A 25,542-nucleotide genomic window follows, 5' to 3' on the forward strand; every position below is an offset into this window, starting at 1 on the left:
CTTCTCAAAGTTAAGTTGTGGAGTATTTTTCCCGAGTTCTTCGAGACCCGCATTTCAACAAATTATGAGATTAATTTTCTTCCCTGTTGAACTCCGTAAATTAGTTCCCATTTGATAGCAGTGCTCTTCTGAACGTTGCACAGAAACAATTAATGACATTAGATTCAAGTATTTTATGGGATATTTGTTTTATTTCATTTTCGTTATAAATTTGCAATGAACCGACGACGGGCACGCTTGCGTGTTATTTTCAATCAAAAGAATCAATCCACCAAACTAGGGCTACCCCATCAAGGTACAGACACAAACACAATGTAGTACCATTAATGCGATTGCAACTACAATTTTCCCCTATGCCGTCACCACACACTATGGCTCTGTATTCTCCCTGCTGATAATTGTGTGATGCATTTCAGTGTGTGTGTGTGTGTGTATACATTGACCCGCGCCCGCCCGCATGTAACTTTATGCCGCCGTTCATTGAACGTTAAAGCGTTTTGTACACACACGGCGTTCGATTAATACAGCTTGCCTGCTGTTGCTGCAGTTTTTGTTCTTAATTGAGGTAAATTGAAGGTATACGATCAAATGACATTTGATGATTACAAAAACGATGATTGTGATTATGATGATGATGCATTCTTCATTATAACCATGATGATGTTGGAGAGTAAATCATGGTTTCTCTTTTTACATTGCAAAGTATTTTTTAATAATTATTATGAAGAAATGAAAAGTTCGCTGACTCGCTTTACGGTCGCTGGCCGCTTTTTTTACAGTTCAGGTTGTTGAATAAAATACAAAAAATATACAACAACAGTATACCCACCATCATGATTACACATCATAATCATCATCATCAGTAACATCGTCACCATTGCCGTAGCTTCAATTGAAATTAATGTTAACAATCACCCGTTACTAAATCATTTACCGCCTTGCAGCCGTGTTCTGGCTTTGAAGAATAACTGAGAAACTGTACACAGCAGAGAGATAAGGTTATTTATTCCACATCAACTCCATTTTTATTATTCACATTCCATTCTACGCTGTTGTTGTTGTTGTTGGGGGTCTTTGAGAGGTGGAGCACGCAATCAACTGTATAGAGGTTGCTTTTGTTTTTCATGAGTTGGCAGGTCTCTTTCTCTCTTTACTTCTCTGTCCTGGCTTTAAACTTGACTTAAATGGTTGCTTTCATAGAGTTTGTGTTTTGTGTCTCACCTTATTTCATGAATTCCTATGTCCGAGGTTTTTTTTGCACACCAGAAAAGAGAGCATGCGTATATGTTTGTGTGCGTATGAGTTTGGATTTGAGATTGTTCTGACAATAAGACAAATACATACAATATGGTGATCTTTTGAAGACCTTTTAGTTCTCTACACTCCACATCGCAACAACAACAATAATGAAGTCAAGAAGTCAGGCATTTTGAATGAGGTGCCAGCCTTTTTTTCTCGTCTACGCTATTATTCATTTTTCCATTGAATCCACAATGAGATCATCATTTTCAGTGTAGGACTTAATATGAATTGAACCAGACAAGACTACCTTTAACGAACTCTTTCTTGTATACAACATACATACATATGCATATACATCAACAAATTAAGAAGAATAAGGAGAGGAAACAATTAATGGCGGTCATTTGATTTCTTCAAAATATAAACGTTTACGTTTGTGTTTCTCAATACACAGATAAGGGATTTTTCCCCCATTTAAAATAATTTATTTATATAAAAGAAATACGTTTTTTTTTCAACATTATTGTTTTCTTTGAAAGAGCTTATCACAAATCTGAGTTGGGAAACAAGTAAGGGTTGTAATTGTTAATTTAGTTTAATTTATTAAATTAAGAAGAGAATATTGTAAATTTTAATAGTTTCACTGGATCTTATTAACGTTTTTTTATTCCTTCTCTTTACAGTTCCTTCATTGACCTCCACATTACATCACCATCATCAACAGTCAAAGAGCAGTAATGGCAGCACTACTGTAGATGATGAAAATTCTAGTGGTGTACCAGCATCATCGTCTCCCACACCTCAACAAACAGACTTCATGGTCACATGTCCTCAGTGTCATATGAGGTTGGGTGGTTTCGAGGTGAGTTTTATTAAATGGTCCTTCGATTTGAAATTAAACAAAGCAATTGAAACTACCGTCAAAACATGATAATAAATTATGATATCCGTTAAGAATTTACACTTGACTGTTCATTAAAAACAATTTTTTATTGATTTAATATAATGAAAAATTCCATCATTGTAAAAGCCTTTCAACTAAAAACTAATTAATTTTTATTTATAACTACAAGAGATCTCCCTAGACCAATTTACTTTCCTTTATCTACTGCTTGAATTTGCCAAAAGAAGTTTTTTTAAGTTTAATAGTAATAAATAATATTCTATACAGTTTAGTTATTTTAATTATTAGCTTTTATGGTAATATTTTCTTTGTATTATTTCTCCTTTTTTTAGTCTCTTCGCGACCACATTGCCAGTGAACATCCCCATGACAAACTAAATATTGAACCATCCTATCCTAGTCCGCCAGTTGATCATAACGATAATGATCAAGGCAGTCGGCGTACAAATCCCTCAAATATGGGAGATGGTGGTGAGAACATCAATACATCAACTAATGTTGATAGTGATGACAATGAAAGTAATCAAAGTTCCAGTGAATCGAAGATATTCAATAATAATAATAACAATAGTCAAGAGAAGAATAACAATAGTATTAATACCATACCCAGCCATAATTCATCCGCCCCAAATACACCGCCCCCAACCAATCAGCAACATATAGGCAATAGCAGCAGTAACAATAATGGTCTCAATTCCTCTTCGAACTCATTAATTGGAGATCTCTCAACATCACCATTTGCCGCTCACTTACCGCATAATATACATCCTGCGGCAGCAGCACAATTCATGGCCGCTTTGGCTATGCAACAACAGCAAAATGCTGGCAATACCTCACCCACATCCCATTTATTAGGCTTCAATGGTCATCCTCAACATCACCATCATCATCTAAATCCACATGTATTGTCCTCTTCACAACAACATTCAACTTCTTCGGGGAATCAACATCATTCCTACGATACCATGGATACCATACGCTCCACCTCAAGTCCCGGTTCATGTGGAGGCAGCGATAATAATTCAGCGGCCAGTAGTATAAGTCCTCCGTATCAGTGTATGCATTGTACAGCATTGTTTCAAACACGTCACGAATTGGAGAAACATGAACTATTGCATTCACCCAATGCGCAATCGCCACAGTCTCTCAATGGTGTTAATCAAGTAAGTAAAGTAGACATTTTATTTCATCTTATTCTTTCGTCGTCGTTCCAACCAGGGGGAAACGGTTTAGGGAATTCTCTTTTTTTCTCATAAAACAAAAATAATGAATGCAAGTGTTAATGATACGTTAAATAAGAAAATGCTTAAACAATACAATCGAAAAAAACCAAGACCTCGTAACTCGTAAGTCATAAACTATGTGTATCTCAAAGGCACTTAAGAAAAGTGGAAATGTTTCTTTTTTCCCATTTAGGGTGAAGATGGAGTTCTGGCCTTTATTGTATTTTTAAAGAGTATACAAAGAGTTTACTTTGTTTCTTGTTTATGGCAAAGAATTCCACTGAACCAGGATCAAAAATAAATAAGATTGAGAAAAGAAGAAAACATAAATAAAAAGCAAGATGTAACCTGATAAGCAGGATTAATTCTGATCAAGCGTATATCTTACATTGACATATCTTTACGAATTTATAAAACAAGTGATTTCTTTTATATCATATCAACAAATGAATCATAGTCCCATACACAGTCCATTGGTCCATAGGAACTAATGCAACTATCTCGCTTTCCAACTTGAACAACCGCATATAATATATATACATACAGCGTATACACAAAGAAAAACCACAAAGGTTTCATATCATACATACACCTTCCAATGTGCATTCATCGTCATTCACCATCAGAATGGTTTGAATAAAAATAGTATAAATGATCTTTGGACCGACCATAAGCCAGCAACCGCCCCTTGATCGATTCGAATGTTTTTGTCTTCATACTTCTCTCTGTATGCACAGTTGAATTGTTCCCCTCAACTCATATCAAAATGAAAACAAAGCTGGGCTTTGTTTTGCTTTTCATAATACCTCAAAGGTTGAATTATGACTCTTGACTAGTAGCTACATACATAGATGGATGTTGGGATGGATGGATTGACTTCTTGTTGTCTTGTGTGCAGAATCTTCCCATGAGAAGAGCATCAAGGCTTTACAATCAATGTCTTCATCATTCTTTCTAGTTGATTTTTAGTGGGGGAAGTCAAAATGAGATTTGATTGAAGTTATGTATATGGTACGGTTGATTAATCAAACTCTGAGAAAACAAATCAAAAGTATTCCTATCTACTTGTCCATAAAAATCAAAAAAAAAAAAATATTGGACCATACGTATGGTTATGGAATTTCCGGTTAGAGATTGCTGGACTTTATTTTTTCTGAGAATAATTGTAATGAAGGACTGTAGAAAAATTATAAAAATTCCACTAAACTGTGATAGCAAAAAAATAAAATCAATCTTTCACCTCATGTTGTGAACATTTAATGGAGTTGTCCTACACAGAAAAAAAATTTCCGTAGTTAAACTAACGCTAAATTTAACTTATTTTTATTGGAAAAAAATATTCGCCAGTAGTTAAATTTTATTATTTTTTTCGAAATTTTCTAAATCTTAATGGAATCTTACTTAATTTTTAAGTATGTCTCAAAAATTTACCACTAAACGTGGTAAATTTAAAGGTATAAAGTTCAATGACCGTAAACATAAGTTCAATTTTCGTGCGAGGTAGTTCATTCTTCCTATAAAACTGTTCACTTTTTTTCGGTGTATAGTGGATGTCAACCATTTTCCTTTTAGAGATTTAACCATAATTTGAGGGTTTTATTTTGTTAAATAGTAAAAGCCTTCGATTATTCGAATATGATGGCAAGAATTTATGCAGTTTTCCTAAATAAATTCTTCCCCAACCACGTTTCTCATTTCAAATTATTTGAGAAAAATCTTAAAAAACCTCCCATGGTTTTTGTTACTTTTTTTTGCCCAGCAAAAATCTCCGTTTTGAAAGCATTCACATCATCAGTTTTTATTACACACCCAAAGCTGACGGCATTAGAAGTACAAAAAAAGAACAGGAAAGCAAACTGACGTTTATGAAACATTTTAGCAAAATTAGTTTTCAGTTTTAGTAACAGTTTGAGCTTATTTTTTTTTTTTTTGGAAAGGTCTTTTTCTGATGTTATTTTGTTTGCTGCAGGACATACTTTGCATAAATATGAAATGTGTATGAGAATATTTCTATGACTTGTCTGCTATGGTTGGTGCAAGTTAACTACTGCTAAACATTAGCCCCTCGAGACTTGCAAAGCAAAAATCTCATATTCATAGGTAGTTCATGGGATTTTTTCTCTTTTCTTTTTTTTTCCTTATGATGATATGTTGTTATCAAAGTTTGGGCTATTACTGATGAAAATCATATTTTCCCCTTAATGGTATGAGGTTAAATAACAACCCCCTAACTGAAAAAACATTTACTGTTTAGGTGAAACTAAAATCTCTGCTTAAATATAAAGATTGTTTTATATATGAACATATTTCCTTGCAGAAAAACACTAACTTCCAATAAAAAATGCCCTCGATGTGGTTATGAATTTATGGGTGATACATATCTCAAGGGTAGTCTGATAGCGAAAAAAAACAACTCCAACACCAACTGACCCATCAACAATGCAAGTTGGATGGAGATTTCTTCTTAGATTTGTTTTCTCGGGGTCTTTAGTTTTTATCATGAGTGTGAGTAAAATTATAATTTATGGCATAACGATAGTGTCAAGCAAGCACCTTACTGAAATGTACTTAGGACAACCTTAAGAAATATGAAACTAGAAAAAAAATCACGAGGCAACTTTTTCCACCCAAAAGATATGAGGGTCATAATTTCCATCTTCAAAGATTTTTTTCGATTCGTTTTTATGGTTCACAAGTCGCCATTGCTTGAAGAAAAGTTAGTCGTTTTTTTTGTTCTTCTGTTCACCTTCTTATCAGCAACAAAAAAAAGTAAAGAAAGAATAGCAACAACAAAAAGTGAAACAAAACAACTATTGTCTAAGTAAGTAATATACCATGTTTCTTCATCATACGAGTGTTATATAGGTGGTAGTTGTAAGAAGAAATCTTATCAGTTTCAGTTGCGTTCATTTTTTTAGTTTCATTGTGCCCTCCCAATCGTCATAGGCTGGCTGGCTGGGTAATACACCAACACTATACAACACTCATCACAAGACAGCAATTGAAAGTTATGACTGACAGATAAAAACAGCAACAAAACCAACAACAACAAAAAACGATATGCCCGACTACAACAAAACAACAGCCATTATGATAGACTATAGTGAATGTTACCCCTATTTTTTCCCGCCATTCTTTATCTCCTATTGGCATTAGTGTGGGTGATGTTTTGGTTATGTAGTCGTCGTCGTTTTTTTTTTTCTTTTTGTAGTCTTGGTAACCTTTAGGCTTAATACAACAACTGGTCCCTTGATAGTTTCCCTATAAACGGGAAATGTATTTGGTGAAGAACCATACTCCACTTTTTGTATATCTCAGTATTAGGTTTTGTGTGAAATTATAAGGTATACGCCTACGTTTTGCTTTAGTAATTTACTTTATGGTTATTATTATGATTTTTGTTTTTTGTTTCACTCTCTTTGGTGATAACAAAAAATGTCATTATCATGAAAGTAGCTGGAAAAACCAAAATGTAGGCATTTTTAATAACGAAAAAATATACATATACGTAATTGATATATAAATATAAACATATTTTTTTCACAATGCAGTATTTGGTTCTTCGATGTATTTCACTGTGAAATAATTGCAAATATCGGTTATAATTTTAAATTTTTTGTTCTTCAAGAACACACATAGAGCCTATTAAAAATATATCCGCAACAGTTTCTTTTCAAAATATATCATTTGACAAAAAAAAAAAGTTCATGAATACTCCATACTGATAATAACTAAAATTTTTGGCACTTCGAGCAAGGCAACATTTTTGTATTCATAAGTTCAAAATGCAATGTTTGGTCCTTCGATTTATTTCATTGCGAAATTATTGCAAATATTGGTTATAGTTTAAAAAAAAATATATCCACAACAGTTTCTCTTCAAAATATATCATTTGACAACAAAAGTTCATGAATTCTCCATACTTATAATAACTAAAATATTTGGTCCTTCGAGCAAGGCAACATTTTTGTATTCATAAGTTCAAAATGCAATATTTGGTCCTTCGAGTTATTTCATTGCGAATTTATTGCAAATATTGGTTATAGTTTTAAATTTTTTGTTCTTCAAGAACAGATAGAGAACCTATGATGAACAATTAAAAATATATCCACAACAGTTTCTCTTCAAAATATATCATTTGACAAAAAAAAGTTCATGAATTCTCCATACTGATAATAACTAAAATTTTTGGTCCTTCGACCAAAACCAGTAATGTCAGTTTAGTCTTTAAAAAATAATTGTATATGAAATTTTTATAGCAAATATTTGTTGTAATAAAACTTCAAGCTAAGTCATTTGTGTAAACGGTTCATTTCAAACCTATTTTAGTTGCTCAGTAATCTGAATTTAATAACTTTTATACTTTGATTTGATTTTTGGATTTAAATAATTGGGGTTTCAACAATTATTTAAATCCAAAAATCATATTAACGAAAGAATAAAAAAACTAAATTTTTTGTATAGTCAGTTTAATAATTTCTTCAATCAAAATTAACTTTAAATGCAAATTATCCATAATGTTTTCTCTTCAAACTGAATCATCAGCTTTTGTTATATTTTAAAAACCCTAATAATAAAACTAAAGAACTTAAAAAAAATTCGATTTCCGCTGAACTGATACCTCAAACTGCCATATTTATAATCAATATTAAAAAAAACACTTGTTTTTATTTGTTTAAATAAAAGATAGGACAAAATAAAATCTCAATGCTAATAATTAAAACCAATTTATTAAACAACAACATATACCTCTACGAATTTAAACTGTTATTCAACACCTTTTTGAAGTGTGTTGGAAGAGTTGAATTATTATAACAGTTTTACCAACAAAAATTTATAACAATTCATATCAGCTATAACCATAATAATAACAAATAATTTGCTGCATATTTTCCATAGTTTGTTTTATACATTACAAAAACAAATCATAAATGAACCTGTGAACATTTTTATGGCTTGGCTGTCGTTCGGAATAACCAAAAACTCCACCACCAGTAGACACAATAATACAATTATGTGTGAAAACCAATTAATTATGCAAAATAGTGTGACATTGGTATTAAAAGACATACGGTTTGTGTTAATATAGCATTTGGTGGAGATGAAATTGTTGCATGAATTAATCGCATTTAATACTTATTAAGTATTAACTATTTTGGTTGTAAAATTATGCACAATGCAAATTAAACCAAATTGTGGAAATATAGGAGTTCGGTTATTTTTTTGTCTTTCACAAAAAAATTTTAATGTGACCAATATTGAAATACTAAAGCTCTGTTGTTTGTATTTAAATCCAGTTTAACACACATGTGATATATTTACTATAATGGCTAGGCCAATAACATCAACATTTTTTCGCCATATAAAGTATATGGCCAACCACTATGTGGTGACATTTTCAACATTGCTATACAGCAGCCGAAGCAAAAAAAAAAAAGCAAAACTCAACTGAATTGGAGAAAAAGTCGTCCAGCAAAGCCAACATTCATAGGTCAAATAAATGAATAGTATCACCATCAGCAGGCAGTCATGGTTGGTGTTGGTCATTGCATTTTTTTGCTTGGGACTCATAGATTTGGCATCACCCACTTGACCACATGATGGTAAAAGGTCGGCAAATGATGTGTGTGAGTGTGTGTCAGTGGTTGAGGACCAGTGAAATCGGCTAGAAAAAGTGGGTAAAATTGTTTACTATGTTTAAAATATATATATCTATATAGTATGGCCTGAACATACAGAGTATAATGGGTCTTTTTTATTTACAGTTAAACATTTTTAACTGTTGATGACCGCTGATGTGTCTGTGTCCATTTAAATGGTCAACACCATCAACAATTGGATGACCAGACAAATGGACAGACAGAATACATTTAAATGGCCAGAGAAATGGACAGACATAACGATAAACTGAGACATAGCATAGGCCTACACAACATTTTAACGTTGACTACTAGTGTAAGTGAAGTGATGATATTGAAGTATCACCGGATGAAATATACCAGGAGCAAGTCTTTCCATCAATCTTTTAAGCGAGGAACAATCTAGCAATGTGGGAAATCCTTTCAATATATAATTAATAAAATATTTTCCCAAGGAAAATGTCAAGAAAAAATTATATCTAGAGTTAAAGAATCGCAAAATAATGGTTTGCATTTGCTCTTTAACCTTTCATTGGCATTCAGTATCATCGCAATACTTCCAGTTAACTCAATACTCTTGCACCCTAGTTCTTTATCCATTGCTGAACCAGGGTAAAAAAAAGGTCAAATACTCTCTTCTCATACACAGTATAATTGCTGACCAAATGACTGGCCATAAATTATTGGTCAACTCTTTTTTTGCTTGACTTTTGTTGGAAGGTTGGAAGCAAGTAAACAGTAACAACAACAGCAAAATTACAAAGGAATCATTCATCCATTCGTTGCAGGTTTATGCTGTGCTACATTCAATAAAAGTTGACAGTGGGCCTAAGTATACGAAATATTTTTTTTAAATAACTGCAAAAGCACTCATTCTAAGAAAGCGGTACAAGAGTAAAAAATCAACTAATCCATGTTTTTTTTTTTTCTAAAATAAGTTCAATTTTTGGTGGTTTTAAAAATCGATAGGTCAATGTTTTATGTTTGTCAAATTCGATCCAGAGGCTTTCAACGTTTAAAGAGGAGAATTGGATTTGGATGTTTTATTTCAACTCCGGCTCAAAAATAGTCTGTTAATCGCAAGTCAGCAAATGGACCTTTACCAAAGTAAAGCAATCGATATTTCTATTAATATTTTGATGGATTCATTTGACTATCGAGATGGCTTGCGTTAAGGCGGATGCTCATGTTCAATAATCGTATAAAGGGATCTTGACTCTTGCAAAGTTTCGGGGAGAATATATTTGGCAAATTCTTATTGCTTGAACATTTTTTTAAAGCTAAACACCATTTCCTAGTGGTACATATTTGTTTTGTAGTTTTATTGTTATTTTTTTTATTTTTCATAAAATCAATACATCTTTTAACCACATCCCACTGTCATTGAAGGATGGCACTTGCAACAATTAAATATTTGCTTAACTGCGCATTTGTTGATGGTGGTTTTTTATCTTTTATTTAAACAATTTTTAACCATTGAAACCATTTGTTACCTTTGTGTACACAAGCTTCACTCACTCACTGGCTGGCTCTTCCGAACGATATATGCTGTATGTATGTATATAAAAACGTATACTCTTGACTCTATCCCAGTCAAGCCAACTACTCTCTAGGCCACGAAAGAAATAGTGAATCCATAGCAATACCAGCAGCATCATCATCATCATTGGCAGTTCCCATCCAGAGGTAGCTGAACATTTTTAAAATTGAAAAATTGCATCCACTTTAGGTGGCACAATGAACAGAACAGCAGAAAAAAACACAAATGGCAAGCAATGTTGTCTTTCACTGGACTGATGCTTGCTGAAGTACAAATGAAAACTCATAATGCACAGACAAACAATTACAAGTGCTTAAATGGACAACAGTCAACGTAACTCTGGAAGAGAAAACAAAAAACCTTGTTCAACTCTCAAAAGGTCAACTTTTTTTTTTATTTGCTGAACCCCAAACCATCAGAAGTGAAAAGTCCTCATCTCTTTCCTTCATACTCTCCAGAGTAAATGATGATGATGATTACGATTATTGTTGTTGTTACCATTGCGTTTTTCCCCACGTAAAGTGAAAAATTAAAAGCAATTTATTTTACGCATATAACCCTGTATGCAGACCATAAAAAAAACTCACTAAAAAACAAATTCATTTTCATGTGAACTCCAATAATTTTTAAATGCATACATATATGTATCCATGGGATTGGTGGAAAAAATGCTCAGTTGTGGCCATGTGTATGTGTGTCCATAACAAATTATTAAAATAACTTTGTCTACTAATTATTTAAAAAAAACAAAAACTGTTTCTATAAAATAACTTTATATCAAAAAAAAATATTACAATTTAAATTTCGCTGTTCTATTTTTTTTTGCGATAGCAAAAACGTGGAGTGGTTAAAATTTATGTGTTTCGCGGTAGTGAAGTTTATAATTGCTGAAAGTTTTAATTATAAAACTAAATAAATTGTAAATTCAAGGTTTTTTAAATTTGTATTTTATGTGTAGATAGATAAAGAAAGCAGAAATTTTCATTTTTTTGCTATAACATTTAACTAATGGACTTTACCTTGAGGCCAAACGAATGGTTTTCATTGGCCGAAATGTAATTTATTATTTTATAATTTAACTTTCTATGTAAAAATAGTCATTTTTCATTTGGATAAAATGAATGAAAATATGTATTTCAATCAACTCAAATAAAATTTTTTCATTGAAGAATATTATAAAATTAAAAAAAGAAAACAATCCAAAAATTATTTTATTTAAAAATTATGAATGAACTCTCACCACTGAAAAACACCTGTCTGCAATCGAAAGATCCACATTTCAAAACATTCACCACACACGAACACCACCTGCTTTGATAGATTTCTTCCGTTTTATACTACAATATTCAATACACTTGAGTTTGGTTATGGTTTTTTTGTTTTTGTAACTTTTAACAAAAATATCATAAATTAAACAATTTCAAATCCCCTACCTATATATACATATACATAAATCTATACAATGCATGCACACATGCCCATGATAATTTCGTAGAAATAAAAATTGAAAAATCTCAAGCATCATTTCTCTGGAGACCTAATTTCCGATGCACCACACATTATGCGGTTTTGAAATTCTTTCGGCTCGTTGTTGGCTTGCTTTTCATTTCGTTTTCCCACAGATAAGTGTTAATCATTAGTTGGCGCTTTTTCCGACATCATTGTCGTTGCTGTTGTTGTTGTGGTGATGGTAAATTATTTACAACAATATTATATATATTTGTTTCTTAACCATAAGAAAAATTAATTTAACGCAAAAGAAATACATGTGGAAGGCCCACAGAAAAAAACAGATGGAGGGACAGATGGCGGTTTTACTCAATTTGGTTAAGACCAACAAAAACCAAAACCCCCCAAGTCTTGAGGTAAAATTTATAGGATAATTCAACTCTTTTTTGATATTGCAATACATTTATACACATACAAAATGCTATCTTATAAATAATAATTTTGCTGAACGAAGAATAAATTTCAATAATAAGAATTTATTTATTAATTGTAGCTTCCCGTTTGCTTAATAAGATATTAAAATTTAAATGACCCATTATATGAATACCACAATATTTGCAAGAGAAAAAATTCCCCTATAATAATTAAATGATATTAAGTCGAGTAATATTGTGCTGCGGAATACACCCAAAGAAGAATTTATACTCATATGTTAGTAGCGAATGATGGAGGTATTAGGTGATTAAACATTCTAGTAAGCCAGGAAATAAGGAATTGCCCATAACGATCAGTATCGATTACCTTTGTCAAAATGTAATCGGTATGCTCTACCTTCTAGAGCATTCGCTTACACACAAAGAAAATTTCATTAAAAGTCAGCCAACGAAAAATGTTCATTGATATAACGAAACATTTTCATTAATACAATGAAAATATTCGTTAATAGTACGAACCGTTATGTTGATTTGCAGAAAATTCGTTATAATAACAAAAAATTTCGTTGTATTAACCAATTTGTTTCATTGGCTGACTTTTAACGACACATTTCGTTAATATAACGAAACTTTTTCTATTAGTGTAGGAGCCACATTATACATAAATTTTAGTTTTAAATTTAATGAGGGAACTAATTTATAAACAGAACTGGGTTGAGGTTGCTATCAAACCCACTTGTCACATTATCCCCAGCAGTCCTGAACACTTGGGAATATAGACTTGCTATCATCGTGCAGTTTCGCTTACTCTTGGAAAAATTGTGTATCACTGTAACAGTAAAAAAAGATCTTGTAGAATTTTCCAGTTTCCTTTTCAAATCTACCGTAAAACCAATAGAGGTAGTCAGTCAGTTCAATAAAATGCAATCTACGGTCCAACCACCTTTTGCTCAAAATGTTAATGAACTTTTCCCCATGAGTTTATAAACTCTGAAAATATATAACAAACAAAAATAAAAACGGTGGCTTGACAAAAAATAAATGTTAAGTAGTCTTAAGCGTAACAAGCAACTGGAAATGCCATATTTTTTTCGAAGGGGTCGTGATAACCCCCAGTTCAACCTCCATTGGTGTGATGTGTGTACAACATTGTGATGTAGCCCACTTTTTCAGTGATTCGAACAATCAGCAGCTTTTAATTTAATTTGTTTTACGTTGAATATTTCACAATAAAAGGTAGATAACGTATGTTGACGCGACTATACGTAATACAATACCAGAATTGAATTTCATTCACTTTTTTTACGTTTGGAGTGTAGAAATGAAAAGCGTGATGTTTTTGTTCCTAAACAGAGATAACGCATTTAGCAATTCATATTGTGATAGAGTAAATTAAAAAAAATTAGGTCATTGTTTGTTTTTTTTTTTTACTAGTTTCTTATTATTCGTGCGTATTTCAAAAATAAAAAAATAAAAAAAAAACAAAAACAAATTCTATTAGAAGTTTCAATTAATTATACATGCGGTTTGTTTTTCGGAAAAGATTAGAGATTACGTTAAATTTAATATCAAGATGTCTTTTCTAATATCAATGCCAACAATATCTATCATAAAAAAAATCCCCAAAAATTTTCTATTCTCAAATTGTCGTCTATCATCTGAAACTTTTCAAATATTTGTCCCCTATTTTAAATATTAATATACATAAATACTTGGTGTGTAGGTATACGAATAAATCTATTTGTCATATATGTATATATGTTTCGAAAATTAAGGTAATTTGCGTTGCAATAAAAAATGACATTTGAAATATATAAAAAACAAGAAAGACATGAAAATCCGCAGACATCAACAAAGGCATAGACAACAAAAACGGACAAACGGAAAAACAACAGGTGCTTTCACACAAAAAAAAAACAATTTCTAAAATATTTAAACACAAACTTGTGTCTCTAATACATGTGTAGATAAAAAAGCCATAAAAAATAACCACAACAAAATATAAGACGACCCCTCTTTAGAAAAAAATCACGTCAATCCCTTTGATGAGCATGTGTGAGAGGTTCATTTAAAAAAACTGACTGAAAATGCTAATTATTTAAAATATTTTGAAACTAAACCAGAAAAGAACTGACAAAAATCGGATGTATGGGCATACACAGAATATCGTCATATTTTCTTTGAGTGTAGCTTGTATATATATTTAACAATCTGGCAACAATGTGTCATTCTGTGACAGTTAGCTTTTAGAGCTGTTAAATATATCGTCACGTTGTGTGTCACAAAACAATTAACTACATATTTAAGAGAAATAATTTATTTTTTTTTTTATTGAATTCCTATATTTTTATGAACACGGTATTGTTGTGAATTTGTAGGATTTATTTCTAATATTGCAGCGAATTAATAAATATTTCTGATTATCTTTTGTAGGGGGTTTGTTTTTTAATATTTCTAAATATTTTCATTTTGATAAAATTTATGATAAATAATAAAGGGGCCTTTTAATTTATATCAAGGACGTTGCAATAATTCTATATCGGGAAGCCATTTTCTAAAATTGTACTGACAATACAGAAAGTTCTATAAATTGATTTGGTACTTTCAAAGCCCCTCCAACCTGTTTACGCCCATGTTCTATACCTTTTGTGGTATGATTTTAAATAGCACAACTATTTTGTTTTTCTATGAATATGAAACACAAACCAAATATAATAATTATGAAAATTCAAATTTAAAGCACAGCTACTAATTCGTCATTATTTCCTGTTTATATGCGTTGTTTATGTTTTCTGCTTGATTTTGTTTTTTTTTATTATTAATATTAATATAAGTTGTTTTGCTGCAATTAACCTTCCTTTGGAATAAAACAAATAATTTCTACAGAAATAGAGGTGACCAAAAACTAGTATGTCTTATCACTAGTTGGCAGCTTATGTTTGGTTTCTTTAGCTATGAAATTACGTTTTAATGGGGTTGTAGAAAAAAATAACCCCAATGAAGAAAAACAATTTGTCATGACATAGTTATGAAATAATGTAGTAATGAAATCTGTTTTTTATTTATTAATAGAATTATGCAGTAACTGAAGGATTTTACTTTGGAGTGAAATGTGTGAGTGGAAGAAACACAAAAAATGCATAGGTATCTAGCTAGCGTACTTTTCGTTAGGAAAAGCTTATCGATTATTTTCATTTTCTCTCATAAGAACGCAAAATTACTTTATTCACATTTTTAATTTCCTAATTCACACATTAAAATTTAAATTTTGGAATATTTTAGAAAATATTTATGTATAAAATAAAAAAAAATTAAATTAATTAATTTATAATTGAGTTTAAATTTACTTACCAAATTATAAAATGCGGCTTTACTCCGTTTACATTTTTCTAGCATAATTAGCAATTGAAATCTGTTCTTCTTTGTGGAGCAACTCTAATCGAAATCTGTTTGGCAGTTTCATGTTTTTTTTTTTTTTTGTAATAGTGCAGGTATCTCTAGCTTAAAATTCACTTAAATAATGAGGCAATGGCTGCATTCAAAAATTTGACTCCGTCCCATTTTAGTGCTTCTGGCTTAGAACTGTTTCTCACCTTGCATTATTGGTTGAAAAATTATCCCCAAACTCTTAGTATTATATACCATACTCTCAGTTTACATTAAGTTCCCTCTTCACCTCTTTATAAGAATATGTTACGAAATACGCTATAACACGAAGTCGATTATCTTCACCCCTACACACATTCCTATGTTTAATGTCTTACAACGTTCGTTTGTTCTTTTCGTTTTTATTATACATACTCGCCATAGCTTTGGCTTGATCTCTTCTTCTCTTGGCAACAACAAAGAAACACAATTATACCCACTGCCATATACACACACAATTATATTGTTGCACTTCGCAACTTATTTATGTATTTGTTCTTCTAATAATTAAACTTTTTGATATATTTTCGATCGGTATAACAATATTATATTTTCATAATTCAATTAAACGCGAAGGATATGTTACTAAATATCTTTAACACGAACACGAACGATATCACTTAACCCGTACATCCATTCCTCTATATACTGTCTTCCAACGCACATTAATTTTGCATTGGTTTGTTCTTTTTGTTTTTCTTATACATACATACTAGCCATAGCTTTGGGGTGATCACTTCTTTTCTTGACAACAACACACAGCACAATTGTTCCCACTGCCACATTATGTTATATGCTTCATCTTGTAATATTGTTTCACTTCACTTATTTATTTATGCATTGTTCTTCTAATGTTTAAACTTTTGATATATTGTCTGTTGCTTTCATAATATTATTTTTCCGTTATGCATAATACTTTGATAAAATTTCAGGTTTTTATTAATTTAATTTAACTAAATACGTTGACCGACCACGAAATACGTTTAATTGTGCGAAAATCCGAATGATGACTAATCAATAGTTGTGGACGCCACATTCATAGATCCACTCTCTTTTGTGGCTTAACATCGTAGTGTGTATGTGTGTGAGTTAAGGTGAGAAACTCTTGTTAAGATTTACTGGCGGTAATGTTTGATTTTGTGTGGTGGGGTCCGGGAAGGGGAAATGAATTCATATTTAATAATTAGGAGATAATTGTGTTAGTGTCTCTTTCTATTAATACAAATGAAGTTGTGTACGGAGTATTCCAAACTGTACATGTTGATAGCCTTCATAGTTAGTTTGTATGATGGGAGGAGGTGTGCAAATAAACCGGTTTGGCAGTGGTCGCAATGGTACAAGTGGTTTCAAATATAAATTCTTGCCTTTACATTTTATACATTTCAACGTCACTATTCTGCTTTATGGATTTTATAACACATATTAATGTAATTAAAAATTATGAAATTCGGTTAAACTAATAAGTCATAGTTTTGCCTTGATCACTTATTTTTTTTTACAACACCAAAAACGTAACACAATTGTCTCCAATGCCATAGACACATACAGTTATGTTTATCTTGTAATATTTTTTCATTTCACAATTTATTTATGCACTTTTCTTCTAATAATGAAACTGTTAGTTATATTCACGATTGCTTTCACAATATTATCTTTCCGTTTTTTTGTAATACTTTAGTAACATTTTAGGTTTGTATTAATTTAAGTAAATATATGGAGCTATTAAGAAATACGTTTAATTGCGCGAGACCACGAATGATGACTAATCAATAGGAGTTGTGGGCACCACTTTGATAGCTCCACTCTCTTTCATGGCTTAACATCGTTGTGTGTATGTGTAAGTTAAGGTGAGAAGAGGTGTGAACTCTTAAAAACTTGTTAGGTCGTGTTTGTCTTATTTTTTATTTGGGGGGTCTGAGAAGGGGAAAATGAATCCACATTTAATAAGGAAAAGTGTATGTAGTGTTAGTGTGTATGTCTTTTTTAATACAAATAAAGTTGTATTTGGTAGGATTGCAAAATTAATATACATACATGTAGATAACGAACATTATTTGTTTGTGTGTGCGGAAGGGGGATGTTCAAGTAAACCGGTTTAGCAGTGGTATGCTTAAAACTAACATTGACCATTTTTATTCAAAGGCTTCCGTTTCTCAAAAGAAAATATCTAATATGTGTATTTTATTAGCTTAATTTAACTAAAGTTAAGGGTGAACTAGAAAATTGATAATAAACACACATAACCCACTTGGCTCTTTTTTACACATTATGGCAATGTGTACAAGTATGTTTGTATGTGAGGTGAGAGTCTTATAATACCTTTATACCAGGTTGTAATACCCACATTTTTAGTGTGAAATATCAGTATTGCTAACATTGGTTACATTTTCAGTTGTGTAGAAGAAATTCAATTTGTGTTTTTACGTATGTACCTAAGTGATAGCTGTGTGAGTGTATATTTCAACAGGTATATAGTCACCATTTGTTTATAAACATGGCTAATTGGGGATGGCAAGTAAACAGGTTTTGTGGTTGTTGATTTCATGGCGCTGGTCCAAACAATTTAACCAATAAGAATTCAAAGCAATTCTGCTTGTGAATAAAATGGCGTTTAATATAAAAAGTGTTGAGTTAAAATAAAAATTTATAATAACATATTAATCTTATTGCATACAAAAATTTATAGAATTTCTTATTTGGTGTGTGTGCGTGGTTAAGAAACATTTGTATCAGGTATGAAAACCCGGAAACGGATATTATTTTTTTTTATTTTTGTTGAACTAACATGCCTATGGAATATCACAAAATCAATCTGTTAATGCTCCACATATAGTGAAACCTCACTATTGTGTTCGTACTTTATTTTTGTTTTTGGCTAAGAAATACATAAATTTCCTGTATTTGTTTTAGAATAATTTCATGGACATACCCATGTATTTATTTAGATGTACGTATGCGTAGCAAGATTAGGCTAAATCGACCACAATATTTTGACAACGCAATTGAAGATGGCATGTGAATCTAAAATCATAGCGGACGGTAGATTGTTTGTCGTCTGACTTTGTTTTTATAACCATATAAATGTTTTGAAAATAACCAAACGATGTTTTTTCCTCTGCAACATCATCATAGGTTTAAAAAAAAAACACGACAAAACCGCTACAAAAAAAATATCAAAACAACATAAATTTTTCAAATATATACAAAAATATTAACAAAATAAAAAAAATAAATAATTAAATATATTGAATTTTTCGAATGTATTCGCTGGACAACAACAAATGATCTCATCGCCACGGTTTTTAATGAGGACCTGTAAAAAACGTATATATGCACAATAGCAACAAAATTATTACAAACTCAAGAGGTTTCAAATGACTAAACGTAACGAAGAAACCGCGCTAATTAATGATATTAGTCATATCTACCCGATTTGTAGCATCAGTACCCACACACACACACACCTATACCCATAAAATATGGACTCCAACGACTATGTGGACTAATGATATATATATCACACCAACAGATTGTTAAAAAATCCTCCTCACACACTTATGTTCTCCAGTTTTTTAGTATGATTTTTATTTATTCCGTTTTTTTTTTTGCATACATTCCACTGAACTTTGTTCTCATCGAAACTGTAATGGAAATAAAACCACAATCAAATAAAGCCTCGTTTTCATTTTCTATGACCATTTCATCTAGCTAGAGCGGCCCCATCCATCTTTTAAAATATGTACATTAGAATGTAACAGATTTATAGTAACCAAAAAAATAAAAGTCTTGAAGCGTTTAATGAGAAAAAAAACAAACAGTTAAACTAATTTATAAAAAAAAAATAAATTTGTTTTATTTTAAGCTTTCTAAGAAAATTCCACCATATTATTCAATATGGTACAAAAATAAAAACAATGAAAAAATATCGTGAGCGGGAGATTACAATTAATATTAACTAAAAATAATAAATCGATATTATTTCACATTTTTTAAATCTATTATATGTCCTCAACGTAACTTTTTTTTTAAATTAAAAAAAAATCAATATCGAAAAATTGGGAAACCTCATATATCGGTTTTTATTCGTTACACTCTTATGTCCATAAGTATCTATGAACAAATGGTCGTAGTGATTCATGGTTTCTAGTTACATTTTTTTTACTTGTACTTCGTTCCATACGAGTAGTCAGTAAATGTATAAGTAACCCATCTTTAATTGAAACAAATTAATTAACATTTATTCAGCATTCAGAGTCCTCCCTCAGGCATAAGAGAAACACAAAACGCCAAGAGTAGAAAAAAATACGTTCAATCATACACACACATATTTCATAAAAATCTATATGCGAAAAAAAAGTAAATGCCTTATAAAATAGGCGCCAATTTTTAATTGAAATTATTAATTTAAACACTTAAGATGTGGCAGTTTGTTTTTTTTTGTTCATTTCGCATGGTTTTTTATTTCTAGTGGCCTTTGGTAAAATAAGTTTTTGTTGTTATGGTTTTTAAAAATTTTAAAAGGTATTGTATGGACAAACCATTAAAGCTTTACCTTAACATTTTAAATTTCCTTTTCTTTCAATATGAGCTATTTTAAAAGAAAACATCTGCAAACTTTTGGTTTCGATTGAAAGCCAAACAACAAACAAAAACATCAATTAATTGGCCATTGCCTCATATTGAATGTGTATTCATTCAATTTGTTGTCCATCAAATTGTGGAGTATTCAGTTTTTTCATCTTGTTTTTTTTTTATGAGGCAGATATACTTTTTCTGTTATTGTTTACAAGATTACCATACAAAATTTTGTTTTTCCTGTCGTGTACACCACCGTTTTCATTAAGAGGTCCCATAAATATTGTATAGCATTCAATATTCATTTATAATTTTCGATTTCTTTCTCCAGGTTTAATGGCTTTTGATCGATGTTTATTTTCCATATTAACGGTATTAAACAAAACAGGAAATGACTTTTTCCGAAAAAAATTGAGAGGGCACAAAATAGTAATAAAATGATTTTTGAGTGTCAAATTGACAACACTGATTATCTCTCGATCATGTGAATTATGCGTGAGATCATTCATTATTTAACATTTATGTACCATTAAACTCTTGTTCTTATTATTCTAATGTATATATTCCCTCATTAATTTGTTGATATCGAATACCTATTTTGCCAGTGGGGGCATAATATATCTTTTACTGTAAAGAAAAAACTATTAGTCATTTGTACCTTTTAAATAAATACCTTTTTCTTGCTCCCTCTCTCTTTCCCACTCTCACTCAAACCAAATATAGGTATGTACTTGTATTGACATCACACCTTGCGGCTTAAACGACATCATCATTTTTTATTTATTGTTGTTGTTTTTTTCTTGTGGAATTCTCCACCTTAATGTTTACACGTAGATTTCACACATACTTACGTACACCCGGCCGGTCTCCACCTTACGTTTTGTATAGTTAGTACATACATATATTGAAATATGTGTGTACGTACATACATCCTACCTCCAACAAAGCTTAATTGACAATTAAGAAGGAAAAAAAGCGGCTGTTGTCTGTCGCACAACACAGAAATAAACAACACCATACTCTTGGAGATCGTCACGATGATGATGATGATGATTGCTGTTGTTGTTATTTACAACAACAGTTGTGAGTGCGAGAGTGTTTTTATTTCGATATTTTGTTTGAGTTCTTCACCATGTCTCTGGGCTTACCTTTAACAACAGTTTTAAATTGGATTTTAAAGGAAACAGATCACAGGAAATTCTTCGTTATTTCATGGTAATTTAATAAAAGAAAATTCCCCCCAAAAGAGTTTCTCTATGAAATATGAAGTGCAGTAAAAAAAAATGTCAAGGAGAATTATTGTTTTCGTTTTAATATAGAGTGGTTTTTATGTGCGGTAAAGCTCTTCTATTGTTGTGTACAAAAAAAAAGCCGGTCTCAATATGAATTTAAAAATATCCGAGAATTGTAATTTTGCAAAAAAAAAGATAGGAACTACACAAATTAAATCTGCTAGTGTAGTGACAAAAGATTCAGTTGAAAATGTAGCTCTCTCTTTCTCTCTCTTATTATCAGAACATTCTCAGATACTTTCACTCAATTATACTTTCAAAAAAGTGTTGCCAACTTTGTTTTATCCTCAAGAAAACGGAAATTTTAAAGTGCTAGAACGTTATATCGGTATATTATATAGAATAAAGAAATGCATAGCCCTATATATTTAGAGGCAGTCAGACAGTCTTAGGATCTGGAAAATAACTTTCTGTTGTTATTGGAACTGTCTGAACTTCAATCCCTGAGCATTATTTTAAAACCATCTATTAATAAAAAATTGTGAATTTAAGGGTAAACAATTTATTCATTTACCGGAAGATAAGGTACAATTATTGCTATACATAGTTCTATAGGAAATATAGAAGTAAAAGTAAATTTATTAGCTGTTCTTATCAATAGTACAACCGAAACGTTATCACATTGGTGAAATTTTCATTCATAATTGTTTAGAACATTAAAAATATGCAAACAATAAAATCAAACAAAAAAACATCTACAATGAAATGATGATAAAGACAAAACGATTAAGACACGTGTAGTCTAAATTCTTTCGTCTACAAGTCAATGAACCACTAGCGAAATTTCATAATAAAAAAAACACTTGCATAATTAGAATCGGGTTGCCATTTAATCAATACCTTTAAGGGATTTTTTTTTAATTGCCCACCACCTCATAATATGTTTTTTGTTTTTCTTTTGCAGAGTTGTAAAATCTGTCACAAAGCTTTTGCCAATGTTTACCGTCTTCAACGTCATATGATTAGCCATGATGAGTCGGCCCTTCTACGCAAATTCAAATGTAATCAATGTGATAAGGCTTTCAAATTCAAGCATCACCTCAAGGAGCATGTGCGTATACATTCCGGCGAAAAGCCATTTGGTTGTGATAATTGCGGCAAGAGATTTTCGCATTCCGGTTCCTTCTCATCGCACATGACATCAAAGAAATGCATTAGCATGGGCTTAAAATTGAACAACAGTCGTAATCTCTTGCTTAAGAGTCTGGATAAAAATATCTCATCATCGGCCAATACTTCGCCTACATCTTCGATGAAATTAGGATCTTCACCTAATGGCAAAACAGATGCCCAGAGTATGGTGCAAAATTTAACCAACACCATGAATTATTTTGCTGGCGATAATAATAGCAGTGCTGGTCAGGCACCAAACCCCTTCTATTCAAATTTACTACCAAAGTATGGTGATTACAATAGTGCCATGAATGCAGCCCTATTGGCCTCATTCCCTAATCCATTCTATAGCATGGCTTTGGATCCTCGTATTCATCCATATAGTATACAACGTCTGTTGGAATTAACTGCTGCTGGTCAGCAGCAACAACAGCATATGTCTTCGTCACCACCACCACCACTTCATCACCAAGAGCCAGAAGTGACGACGGTGGAGGATGAAGATGATAGTAAGGATTTGAAAATCGCTTCCAATGTCGATGATGAGGATGAAGATGTTACCTCCGAGACATTGGAATTGAATGATGAAGATAATCAAGATGAACCAAAATTAGTTATGGATCTAGAGGCAGAAAACCAGAAGGATACTGAATTAAACACTCCAGCGTCGGAGTTGAATATAATCGAACCAGCACCGCAGGTAGAAAGTGATGAAAAAGAAAACCAAATACCCCTCCAGAATGTTAGCCAAAGTATGGATGATTCCAAAAGTCCCATTAAAGAAGAGAAACTACAAAGTGAAACATCTTCCAGTAAGGAAGAGGAGCAAAAACCAGAATCTCCCCTCAATGCAGTAACAGAATCAGTATCTCAACATCACATAAAACAAGAAGCACTGGACGAGTCCGAAGAACCTTTAGAAATAGCAGAGAAATCTTCCGACGATTTGCCAGATTCGATAAATGCTGCTTCAGCTGAATTGAGATGTAGTCGTTGTGATAAGAAATTCAATCATCCCACAGAATTGGTCCAGCATGAGAAGGTCCTGTGCGGTTTCATTAAGCAAGAATTGGAGCAACAATACCATCAACAACAACAACAGTTACTTGAGCAATCAGCAAATTCCAGCTCATTTATGACCACCAGTGATGTTGAGGATGAACGTGACGATGAACATGATAGAGATTCCATTTCACGCAATGATTGCTCCAGTGGAGGTGAAAGTAATGCCGAGCGTAAGGTTCGCGTGCGCACTGCCATTACCGAGGAACAGCAACAGCATTTGAAACAACATTATGCCATTAATTCACGTCCCAGTCGTGAGGAATTCCGTATGATTGCCTCACGTTTGCAACTTGATGCTCGAGTAGTGCAGGTGTGGTTCCAAAATAATCGTTCTCGTGAACGTAAATTGCAATATAACAACAACAATAAATTGACATTCCCCATGCAGATGCCCAGCTCTGGCAACAATGCAGGTCCTGCTCCAGCTATAACCCCCCAAAACTTTGAAAACAGCCCACAAGAATGCCTAAACAAACCCACGGCTGGTTCTGAGGAATTGCCTTTGGATTTGTCAGTTAAACCTCAGAAATCCACACCAGGTCTTGGACAGCAACAGCATTCACCCATGTATGGCATAGCACCTCTACAGTCGGCTGTGAATAACAGTATTGCCGGAGACCTACAAGAAGCCATTAACCTAAGCCGTAAGATGTCCCCACCCACCTCCTCATTGTCGCCAACATCCGCTGCTTCAGTGCCAGCTGTTTTTAAACAACAGGCCCAAGCTCAAGCAGCTGCTGCTGCAGCGGCCTTATATTTTGCAGCTCCTCCATCCCAGGCCAGTGGAGTACCAAGCATGCCTCACAATATGCGTCAGACACCTTCGCCAATTGAAGCTCCACTCGGTTTGGGTGGTAGTGGGCCCCAACAGACATCAACCCCTCGTGGAGCTGCAGCATTTCCTTCCTTTTCGCAATTGCCACCGTATATGATGCCTGCCGCTATGGCTGCTGCTCAACGCACTCTAATGCCCATGGAAGCCTTATTCCAAATGACACCCGGATCGGCTGAATATGCCCGTCAACAACATTCTATAATGAACAGTATTAAAATGGGGGCTTCTGGATTGGACTTTAGAGGCAATAGCCTCAGCCCTGGATCAGAGAAACGTTCGTGGCGTGACGATGATTCTCGTATATCGCACGAAGATGATTACGCGCATGCTCAAGCTCAGGCGGCGGCAGCTTTATTGCCACCCAAACCAAAACGGGCCAAGGCGGAAACGCATGGACATGCTGGTGATCCTGATTTGCCTTTCATTTGTGATCAATGTGATAAAGCTTTTGCTAAACAAAGCTCGCTGGCGAGACATAAATATGAGCATTCCGGTAAGTAAGCCATTGGCAAATTCTATTCCCAGAACTCTCAAAGAAATATGAAAAGAAAAAAATTGCAAGCCTTATATAACATTTTTACTAAATTGATTTTATTGCTTTTCTATTTCAGGTCAACGACCCTACCAATGTATGGATTGTCCCAAAGCTTTCAAACATAAGCACCATCTAACCGAACACAAACGTTTGCATAGTGGCGAAAAGCCCTTCCAATGTTCCAAGTGCCTGAAACGCTTCTCACATTCCGGCTCATATTCGCAGCACATGAACCACCGGTACTCTTACTGCAAACCTTACAGGGAATAG

The 25,542-nt window shown here is 32.6% G+C and overlaps 1 protein-coding gene across 1 annotated transcript in view; it reads left to right on the top strand.

Moving 5' to 3' along the window:
* Positions 1-25,542, top strand: part of zfh1 (Zn finger homeodomain 1) — a 49,729-nt gene extending 24,187 nt beyond the window's left edge. Inside the window, exons 2-5 of the mRNA XM_075292565.1 lie at positions 1,926-2,104; positions 2,479-3,309; positions 22,629-25,230; positions 25,349-25,542. Of these exons, the coding sequence (XP_075148680.1) occupies positions 1,926-2,104; positions 2,479-3,309; positions 22,629-25,230; positions 25,349-25,542 (3,806 nt within the window). The remainder of the gene's footprint in view (positions 1-1,925; positions 2,105-2,478; positions 3,310-22,628; positions 25,231-25,348) is intronic.

Source organism: Haematobia irritans, chromosome 1, assembly GCF_050003625.1.
Source record: "Haematobia irritans isolate KBUSLIRL chromosome 1, ASM5000362v1, whole genome shotgun sequence".
Taxonomy (NCBI): Eukaryota; Metazoa; Arthropoda; class Insecta; order Diptera; family Muscidae; genus Haematobia; species Haematobia irritans.